Source organism: Anser cygnoides, chromosome 3, assembly GCF_040182565.1.
Source record: "Anser cygnoides isolate HZ-2024a breed goose chromosome 3, Taihu_goose_T2T_genome, whole genome shotgun sequence".
NCBI classification, from domain to species: domain Eukaryota; kingdom Metazoa; phylum Chordata; class Aves; order Anseriformes; family Anatidae; genus Anser; species Anser cygnoides.
In genome coordinates this window covers 115,538,865-115,549,582 of record NC_089875.1, presented here as the reverse complement: position 1 = coordinate 115,549,582, position 10,718 = coordinate 115,538,865, and the positions used below count along the sequence as shown (strand labels likewise).

At 46.4% G+C, this 10,718-nt stretch overlaps 2 protein-coding genes across 3 annotated transcripts in view; one reads left to right on the top strand and one right to left on the bottom strand.

Annotated features, from left to right (window-relative positions):
• The first annotated feature begins 19 nt into the window (after positions 1–19).
• SF3B6 (splicing factor 3b subunit 6) lies at positions 20–5,686 on the top strand. Its single transcript, XM_013194565.3, has 4 exons — positions 20–180; positions 423–541; positions 3,925–4,063; positions 4,205–5,686. The coding sequence occupies exons 1-4, from the start codon at positions 151–153 to the stop codon at positions 4,292–4,294; spliced, it is 378 nt and encodes a 125-aa protein (XP_013050019.1). The 5' UTR covers positions 20–150; the 3' UTR covers positions 4,295–5,686.
• Positions 5,687–9,159: 3,473 nt separating this feature from the next.
• The window catches only part of FKBP1B (FKBP prolyl isomerase 1B), a 44,770-nt gene continuing 43,211 nt past the window's right edge, over positions 9,160–10,718 (bottom strand). For both annotated transcript variants that reach the window (XM_048065729.2, XM_066995030.1), the window contains exon 4: positions 9,160–9,849. In XM_048065729.2, the coding sequence (XP_047921686.1) occupies positions 9,721–9,849 (129 nt within the window). In that variant the 3' untranslated portion in view covers positions 9,160–9,720. The remainder of the gene's footprint in view (positions 9,850–10,718) is intronic.

Genomic DNA, 10,718 nt, shown 5'->3' with positions numbered 1-10,718 from the left:
AGACCCTTGCGTTACGCAGTTTGCGGTGCGCTGCGCGGTGCGTGCCGGGATAGCATCCGGGCCCTCCGCTGAGGTAAACGGCGGGGTTGGAGGGTCGCTGCTCGCTGCCATTTCGCTCCCAGGCCCCAGGCCCCCAATCCACCCGGCGCCATGGCGATGCAAGCGGCCAAACGAGCTAACGTGAGTGCTCGTCCCTGCCCCGAGGCCCTCGGGAGGGGTGTGAGGCGAAGGGTGGCCCTGGGAGAGGGGGGCGGCCTTCCGGGCTGTTCGCTCGTTAGGCAAAAGCACAGCTGCTGAGGGGGAAAAAGGGAGGCAGAGTGTCCCAGTTGTTGTAGGCACGAGATTTAGTACTTAAATTGTAACATGTAAGGTTTGAAGTGAGCGATCTGGGTGTGTTACCGCATGGCTTGTTTCCCCACCAGATCCGGCTGCCGCCAGAAGTCAACCGGATCCTGTATATCAGGAACTTGCCCTATAAAATCACCGCGGAGGAGATGTATGATATTTTTGGGAAATACGGGCCTATTCGGCAAATCCGAGTGTAAGTATGTTTAGCTCTCTTTGCGAATTTAAGGGCTTTATGGGCTTTGGGGAAGCTGTTATAAGTCAGTGGTGCTACTACCGTAGGTAAGAACTGGGTTTTACACCTAAAAAGTTGAACGTACTTGAGCAGCATCCCTGTGCCAAAGGGGAAGGTAGCGATGTTTCTTTTCTGTGTGAATTCTGTAGAAAAGAATATTGCTGGTAGATAGGCTGGAAAAGTTTAAACCTGGTGTGAACGTAGCTATGGGGGGAAAATAAGGACTTTTATTTAAATAAACCTTAGGTATACTAACCTTTTATTATAAGTAAATGTAAAAATGTGAGAAGCAAGGGTTGGAAGCAACCACTTTTCGTGCTTAATGAGTATTAGGTACTGAACTAATGGAAAAATGGAGATGTTGCTGTTGGTGCTGGACATGTCTACCAAAGTAATACACCATTGCCAGATACAGCTTGTTCCTGAGGTATGTAGTTCGTGGATCAGAGAGATTCAACTGTAATTTTCTCCTAAATGCACCAAGGTTATACCTGTCTACAGCACATCTGAGGTTTTTCCCTTTAGTTCCTTTGAATATTGAAGACCCAAGCTGTGGTGTTCCTTGTTACCCTGAGTACTGTCTGATTGCTGTGGATTTACCCGTGATTTCATCTGGTTAATAACATGTTCTGCTAAGTTGCAGGCAAAAAGAGTCGGGTTGAAGCTGGAATTTACGATTAGCTATTGAGAACTGCAGTAAGATTGGCTGCAGTATTGACATTCTTACAAAATGTTTTTTTTCCCCTCACTAAGTATTTGGAAAGCGATGGGGAGGTGACAAAACTTAGCGCTCATGTTTAATACTTAAAACATTGTCAGTCATACTTCTTTAAATGAACAAATAGAAAGGAAACGCAGTTCATATTTGATAAGGTTTTCTTTGTACTGCCTTTGTCCGGATGTTGACAAAATAACTTGTGGCATCTCTGAGTTTTTGAGTAGGTTGTGAGTTGGACCAGAGCAGAACGTGGCCTTGTTTATGTTGCTGTCTGCTTCCTCATGCTCTGAGAGTGGGGTGGGTAATGAATCCACAATGAGTTTCACTGGTTTGATTATGCAGGATGTAAAGATGGTAACAGCTGAACAGGCCAAACTTTACCCCAGATCAAAATGCTTATTTCAGTCAGAGCCATAGTGAAGAAAAATGGTTGTTCAGTGTAAGGATCTGCATTGGGCTTACGTGGCAAGGGTTTCGTAGCAGGGGGGCTGCAGGGGTGGCTTCTGTGAGCAGAGCCCAGCAGCTGCCCCATGTCAGATCAGAGCCAGCTCCAGCTGGCTCCAAAAGGGACCCGCCACTGGCCAGAGCTGACCCAGTGAGCGATGTTGTTTGCACCTCTGGGAGGGCAGAGTTAAGAAAGGGGGAAAAGCCTGCTGTGCTACAGCAGCTGTGAGAGAGGGTGAGAAATTGTGAGAGAAGCAGCCCTACAGCCCCCAGGTCAGTGCTGTAGGAGGGCAGGAGGTGCTCCAGGCAGGCAGCACAAGTTCCCCTGCAGCCTGTGGAGAGGCCCCTGGTGGAGCAGGCTGTCCCCCTGCAGCCCATGGGTCCCACATGGAGCAGATCTCCACGCTGCAGCCCATGGAGGAGCCCCCGGTGGAGCAGGTGGATGTGGCCTGGAGGAGGCTGCGGCCCATGGAGAGCCCCCGCAGGAGCAGGCCCCGGGCCGGAGCTGCAGCCCGTGGAGAGGAGCCCACGCAGGAGCAGGGGGTCTGGGGGGAGCTGCTGCCTGTGGGGGACCCGTGCTGGAGCAGTTTGCTCCTGGGGGATGGACCCCGTGGTACGGAGCCGTGTGGGGGCAGTTCTTGAAGAGCTGCTGCCTGTGGGCAGCCCCCGCAGGCTCAGTTCGGGAAGGACAGCATCCCGTGGGAGCCATGGGGAGCAGGGGCAGAGAGGGAACGTGAAGGAGAGGCGGAGACAAAGCGTCAGGGACTGACCGCAGCCCCATTGCCCGTTCTGCTGCACCACTCAGGGGGAGAAGGTGGAAGAGGGTGGATGGGGGGGGGGGAAGGTGGTTTTGTTTTGTGTTTTAGATTCTTGCTGCTCTAGCTTGTTAGTAATAGGTAATAAATTGCATGACTCTCCCTATGCTGAGTTTATTTTGCCCATGACAGTAACTGTTGATTGATCTCCCTGTCCTTATTTCAACCCCTGAGCCCTTCCTATCACATTTTCTTCCCCTTTCCCTTTGAGTAGTGGTGGAGCTCAGCTGCCCAGCTGTGTAAAACCAGCACAGGAACAAAATGAGTTTTATGTGTAGAATTGCCTTCAGTAAACAAGCAGGAACAGAGGGGTGTCCTCCCCAATGCTGTGTTGGAATGTGTAGCTGCTGTGATCATTCTGATAAGAGAGTTAGGCAACAAAAGTGACTGGGGAAGTGGTTAAAGGAGCAAGGGATAGCATAAATTGTTTGGCTAAATAGGTGGAATTGTTCACTAATGGTCATTAGTTGGTAAAGGAGAGCTACGATTTCTGAAAAAGGGTTGGTTGGAGTGGTGTGACAGCAGCACGTTAAGAATTCAGGTGTGTCAGGAGACATGCTGAAGCGTTTCTGACAGGAGCTGCTAGCAGTGTACCTACTGATTGTTCAGCACTGCTGATTGTGTTGTGTTCTGCAGAAATCCTGACGTCGTTGTGAGGCAGGAAGCACTGTGGAGCTCCCTTTGTAACAACTTAGCGCTTTTGTGCAGTTTTTAACCTGTTCACCTCTTCATTTGCGTACTCTTCCCAGAGCAGACATGCGTGATGACGTTTGGTGGAGTTCTCTGACAAGTCAGTGCCTTAGGAAGGGTTCTGCTGACAAAGGTCGCTGTAGCTGTGTTCCAGCCGGGATCTCTGGGACCCGTGAGCTCTGTCATCTCTCTGAGCTAGTTAGCGTCATGGGCCCAGACGGGTCTCCTGTCCCTCAGGCAAAGCAAATCGGATCAGTGGCCTGATAGATGGTGGCTGTGCGTCTGAAGTGGTCTTGGAGCAGCGCGGCTGGTTTGTGGTGTGCTAAGGACAGCATCCCATCCTAGGTGGCATCAGGTCTGGGCGGCCACTAGCTGACAGCCCAGTCTTGTAACGTTCAATAAAACAAGCTAATTGCTGTTCCAAAAACTTTGCCGAAATGTGATGACCCCTCACAGCAACAGCGCCACGTCTCTGTTACATTTTCCTATCGCTTCTGACTCTGACCTCTAAGTGAAGATTGGTGTAGGAAGCAGGGATATATTTCAGTGCCTAGCAAAACCAATAATCATTCTGTGGTGAAGTTGCATTAGCTAATCCAATCTCAGTCACTGCTAAACAAAAGTAGAATAATTTCCTGTTCAGTTAGTTTAACATTCACCCTGATCTTGCTCTGCAGTGGGAACACTCCCGAAACGAGAGGAACAGCCTACGTAGTCTATGAAGACATCTTCGATGCTAAAAACGCTTGTGATCATCTGTCAGGGTTCAACGTGTGCAACAGATACCTCGTCGTTTTGTACTACAACGCAAACAGGGTGAGTGCTTGGTGTTCTTTAAGTTACCTGAGACCGATGTCAACCGTGGTGGTGGTAACTGGTGGCCGTTTCTGGCAATTAACACGTCATAAGGATAAATATTTCTTCTTACACCTTTTATTTTTATTTTTGTAACCACAGGCATTCCAGAAGATGGACACAAAGAAGAAAGAGGAACAGCTTAAGCTTCTCAAGGAAAAATATGGAATTAATACAGATCCACCAAAATAAACTGATTTTTTTTTTTGAAAACTGTTTTCGAGACCTGCCCTTGTGTTCTGGAACTACGTAAGGATTCTCTCTGATGTATATATTTTTAAAATTTAATAGGCTGTAATTTCAATCCTTAGATCGTCATATTAGGATTAAATGTAAAATATCAGAAGATCTGCTTTAAGACTAAACCCCCTAAATGGACACAGCTTCGTCATGTTGCAGGGCTGAGCTGTAAGCGCTGTTTAACCACCGTCCTCTCTCTGGCAGGCCCTTGTAGGACAGGACCGAGTACAGGCCTGCTGAAATTCTGCCCAGGCTGCAGGGCTGATTTTAAACGGGGCAGCCAGTTAATGCAAAGAGCTCAAGGGGCCTTGTGTCAGCTGTCTACGTGGTGAATTTCACTTGCCTCTTCTAAAAACGGAATAATGCAAGTAAACAAGAGTGTCCCTGCCACAGGGATTCTTGTGCTTTTTGGTTTTTAATTAAAAAAAAAAAAGTATGGTTTGATTCTTGTTCACACCTGTATGTTTTACACAATTCACTGCATCTTTCTCAGAATGTTTGTTACTAGGAACAAACAAAGCCTAACTCCATGTTTATAATGAAGTTTCTTCTACGAACTAGGAAACGAGTGGCCTTTTAAAATAATCCAACTGCTTTGGTGACTTCCATGAAAACACCTTGTTCCCAGCAATGAGCACAGACCAGGTGAGCTGCTGTGAGATAATCTTGCTCTGACGGTGCATTGCTGTATGGCCGAGAGAGATTTTTAAGTGTACCCGGTTAAAACTGAACTTAGTAGGAGCAGCAGGAATAAACTTCATGCTTTTCATGTTATTAGGGAACACCGGACCAAAGCAAGGCCACAGATACTGGCGGTGATTTTAGATACCTGTGATGGGATTGTTTCCTGTTTGTACATTTGAACTTTTATACCTGGATGTGTAATATCTGGTGGAGGAAAAAGGAAACCAGATTTAAATTTTGGGGCTCTTTATTTCTGAAAGTACCAGCACTCGTGTCTCGTGAATAAAAATCAGGTTGTTGGCACGCATAACCAGTCTAACTGAGAAGTGGACAGGGTTGAGCTCTGCCTCTGTTCTTACTCAGCTGCAAGTTGTGTGATCGCAGGTAGTCATCTCGCCTCCCAGGAGGATTTATGCGCTTGGATTTGATGTTCAGCTCACTGACCATGCAGCTTCTAGCCAGTGCAGAATGTGGGCAGATGTAAACGTATTTTGCCTGAGGGTTTATAACTCAGGTTAAAAATTCTTGTCTATTATATTGTCGTAATGGAGTGTTTTCTTTCTTTATTGAAATCTGACTCTTAAAACATGCAGTTCTGTCCGTTTAGTAAAAAGAAAAAAGTATAAATAAATGTGTACATAATTTTGCTTTGTTTTTTAATCAAGGCTTGCTTTATTCTGTGCTTGTAATATTTTTAAAAAGGAATCAGTCATTACAGGAATGTGTGTGATACAGGTAATACTTTGTCGAGTACCCCTCACCGCAGCTGCGGTGTGTGCATAAATGTTCCTGTGCGTTCAGCAGGTGGGTGAGGCAGTGAGGGTGCCTGGTGCTGGGTGCCAAGCCCGGCTCTCGAACAGAAGCTGTCCCCTGTATTTGCCGTGTGCTGTGCCTGTCGTTTCTCAGCTGGGAGCACACACACAAGGTGCTGGTGCTGCCCTGAGCCGCAGGGAGGGGGCTGCAGAAAGGCTCTTGGACCATTTCAGGGGGGTTCCAGCCCAAATCTATGGGCAGGGGCCTCCTTTCTCCTCACAGACAGGCCTTCGGGGTGCTGCGTATGAGAGCTATGGCTAGCGTGTTCAGTGCGAAGCCTTCCCCTTATTCCACAGCTCTTCTATAAGCGTGGTGTTCCCTTTAAAACTGGAACCTCTTTTTGCAGAAAGAAGTCTCACAGGAGGCGATAAGCCATCTCTGAGGTCAGGGACAGCAAAGTCAGCCTGGACGAAAGAGTGCATCCACAGGAGACAGGCAGGTGGGCAGCGTTGAGCCAGGCAGCTGCAGCAGTCGCTGTCACTTCTCTGAGCTGCCTTTAAATCTCTGCTGCCCTCGTGGCCGGCTTTGACTCGCTCGGCCCGCTGCTTCTTCCCCCGTCGGATACAGCTGTGCTGTGCATACGTGAAGTGCAAAGTAACCGATCTGGTCTGTCATCTGCATGTGGTCCGTTACTTGTCCTGTACCACGTTGGTTGCCTCACCTATCTGATTAACACAAATCTTTGCCTTTTTCAGGCAAAACCAGCTTGCCTCTGGAATGTTTCAATGAGTGAAATTTCCCCGAGGCCTGACTGCTGTATGTACAGCCGTAGCTCTGTAGAGGGGTGACAGAAGAACGCACCACTTACACAAGTTGGTGAGCGTTTAGAAAGCCCCTGGCTTTAACTGGAACCAGAGGTGCTTGTTACCACGCTGGATTTATGCTTCTAATAAATAAACGCTGGTAATAAAACACTGATGCACTAAGGATGGAGCCACGTTCTGTCAGCCTTGTGTAAAATCATGTGCAAATACTGCATTCGGTCTGTCAATAGCACAGAGCGCGTTGCGTGCACTGTAGTGTCTGTTTGGGTGAGGATTTGATGCTGTTTGAAATATATATATATATATATATAAAGCAATTCTTTAGGGTAATAAGATTAATAAAAATTCCTTCAATGAATCCTCAAGATCAGCAGCTTTTGATTTCTAGGAGAGCTCAGCTGCTGCCTTTCATTAAATATTCCATTTCATACTACTACTTCTAGTGCCTGTTCAGGGCTTTCAATGTCCCTGTACATGTAAAATGAAATAATAATTTGTACCTGCAAGACAGAGGGAATGGAAATCGAATGCCCCGAGGATTGTTTTGATGAGGTCTGCTCAAGATTTTGTTTGAAATGTAATATCAAAGGACGGGGAAATGAGTTCAGTTATATGAATGGCAGAGAGGGCAGCAAATAAGGCAGATGTTACCAGCCTTGCAGTCTACATCTGTGCTGGTTTTTGTGTGTGCTCGCTTTCCATTTAATTTTTCAGGAAGTAGGGCATGAAATTAAGCCTGGAAGGTCATTTTTTTTCCATCTCTACTGTTTAGAAATTAGTAACAAGAGCATATCTGATTACACAGGCAGTGACAGTAAATTTTTTCCAATCCATTATATAGTGGTAATAATTTTATGTACTGTGTTGATCGATGATACAATTAAATAAATTAACACATTTGCAGTCAAATAAAGAGCTGAAGATTACATTTCCTTGAAGACTTAATTTCCCTAAGTATCACAAAGCACAATTAGTTTTCCTTTCAGATTTTTTTTTAATGAAATTGGCATGAAAAACGTAATAATCTCTGCTTCCAACAAAGGTCTCTGAAGAGAGAGGGGTGATTAGGGAGAGAGCTTCATCAAGCAGCTGTAACGAGGATTTTACAGACTGGGTAATGGTGGGGTTGTACGGCTGAGGGCACTGGAAAGGAGCCTACTTTTTTTTTTTTATCTTTCTCCCTGGTAAGAAACGCTGTGAAGGGGAAAAGGAGAGCGATGTCCCAGCTGTTGCACAGACAGCAGCAGGGTGGAGAGGTGATGGAGATGTACCGGGAGCATGCAGTTTTTCCAGGTGCGCTGAATTGATTCTGCCCAGCACCGTTCACTTTCGAGGCATTTGGGAAAGGTCCTCGCTGAGAACTCTTGGTGAGATGTGTGGAACTGAGCTGCTGCAGTCATCCTACATTTCCACCAAAACAGGGTCCCAAAAGTTTTAAGGACGACAAGTGTTTACTCTGCCAGCATTCAATGAACTATAGTCTGCAAGAGACGGGGTTTGTTTGCTTATGAATTAACAAGGTAAAACGCAGCTTTGTGGCTAAAATACAGATCAAGAGAGAAATCTCTGGTCACTGGTGATCGAATTGATAGTCCTGGTGTTCTGTGCCCCTTTCCTCTCTCGCCTCCAGGCGGTATCACCTCACTACGTGGCTTTGCAGCCTGGCTCCTCGCACCGGTTGTGTTTTCCTTGCAGAGACTCGCACAGGGAAATAGCACACCAACGGTTCCAAAAACCCAGCAGTTGAAAAATTACACAAATAGCTTAAAGTCAGGCCAAATAAAGATAACATCATGCCCCAGTGATGTACGTTCTTCCACCGCAGAGGGGAAAAGCAAGCCAAAATGTGAGAAACCAAGTTTAGGCAATGTAAAATAACAGTACAGAGGTAGCTCTCCTTATCTGCTAGAACTAGGTAAGTGAGAGTCTACACATCTTCCTGCCTTCAGAGGAGGAACCAGTGCTTTGTGCATTCATGTAACTGTAAAACGAAAGAAATATTGTTGCCTCGAGTGCCGTGAGCATGGTGCAGGGAGTACAACGGCAGGTTACGTGACCAGCACCAAAAAGTGCAGCCTAAAATAAGGTGTGTTCAGTGGCCACATCGGTCCACGTTCAGATTGGTTTTGTGAGGTGGATACATATAATTTTGCTCATTTTCAGCCTAGTTCAGCTCCAGCAGGAATTGTTACACTATGTTTTACCATTGTAAAGGCAGAGAACTGAACCTGCGCTGTAGGAACATCCCCTTCCCTCTGTTCAACAGCTAAATTTTAGCCAGAGTTGAGGGGCCACCAGCAGTGCAGGGGAGATGTAGAGTCAGGAAACCCCCTGTCCCGGCAGCCCATACGTGCACCCTCCTAGGTACTGCTGCTCCCACAGAGATCTTCTACTGTGTGACCTGTAACAGAGGCAGTACGTGGAATTACATGTACTCATGTAAGGAGAGAAATAATTAACAAGAAAATCAGTGGATGAGTGTTTTACGAACATCTTATGCACCAAAAATAATTCCAGTGGCTGGTGGAAAGCAGAAAAAAAAAAAGAAAACAGAAATCGTAAAGTATCAATATTTTATTGTTTTATATATATATATTTAATTCTTAAATGAGACAGTACTTTTTAAAACAGCAGCAAGCAGAACGTACAAGTTGAGAAAAGTGGCAGCGCAGGTAACTCTGTTTGGCTAATGCCCGTTCATGTACAAGGCGTACATTGGATTTTTTGAGCACCTTTTGTGTTTTTATTTTTTTTTCTTGGTTTAAGTGTACAGTAAGGCAGTGGTTTTTCAATAAGGAATATATATATATTTTTATATTTATATATATTTGCAATCATCACCGTGAAGTTTTATTACATGCAAGGTAAATAAAATGTACAACTTGAAAATGTTACAGCGGTAGACATTTTTTTCCCAAAGCAAAGCTTCCGATAAAAGGCAACTACGGACACCACAAAGTTAAAAAACCAGAGAGAAGGCTTCAGAAACCGAACAGCAGGCGCTACTGACATGACAGCTTGAGCAGGGAAGGTGAGGATTCCAGTGAAGGTTTCTCCCGCTGCGGGGAAGGGGAGAAGGAACGGATGGTTATCGACAGGTGCCTCCCTCGAGAAGACTCACTCCAACCTGAGCAGCTCCACGTCGAAGAGGAGGGTGGCGTTGGGAGGGATGACCCCGGGGTGCCCCGTGGCTCCGTAGGCCATCTCAGGTGTGCAGGTCAGCTTTGCTCTTTGTCCTAAGCTCATCTGGTTTTTGGGTTTTGAGAGGAAAAAAGATAAAACACAGTATTAGGAGGAAAAGAACAAATCGCCCGTTAGGACCACGGGATTCATCTTTCAGCTCTTGTAGAAAGCTCAAGCTGCTACAGCTCAGGTCTCCTAACTCCTCCGGCTTCTCACTGCTGTTATTTAAATCACCAGAGCCACACTGAGAGTAACAGGAAGGCTTTTCAAGGCACGCTTTGCTCCACACGGCTTATCCCAGAGGCAGCTGCATGAGGTGTGGGTTCTGCTGAGGGGTGCGGGATCCCTGTAACACCATCAGCAGGCGTTATGGAAAAGGCTCCCAGTAGCAGGTACAGTCAGAGCCTTGTAGTCATGAGATATCAGAGCAGGAACACAGGTGGGAAGCGACAATCATTGCTTCATTGGGACACAGTGAAGAAGCAACGTTTTTCCTTCTTCAGCCATCAGCAGGGATGACTTCAAAACTACTGCCCCAACGCTAATGCTGTAAGCATCCAACTTCCCACTGCTGGGCAGATGCAAAGTAAGCACTGATGCAATCCTACTTAAAAAAGGTTTCCCTAGGCTCAGATCCAAGGCAGACACCTCACCTCAGGTGCTGCTTATTCTACAAGAGAGTCCTGGTCCCTGGGACGGACAGAAATGCCCATTTCTCTCACCCCAGATTAGTTCTAGAGGTAAAAAGTACTCACCAATATTTGGGGTATAAAGAGTCAAAACCCTGTTCTTCCAACAAACTATTCGAGGGTAGAGTGCTCCCAAAATAAGACTCATGTGCACCCTACGCTGGTGACTGACTATTCACTGACCAAGAAATGATCCCTGATTTGATGCAGTGATTTTAACTCAGTCTTCTCTCGTGAGACTGG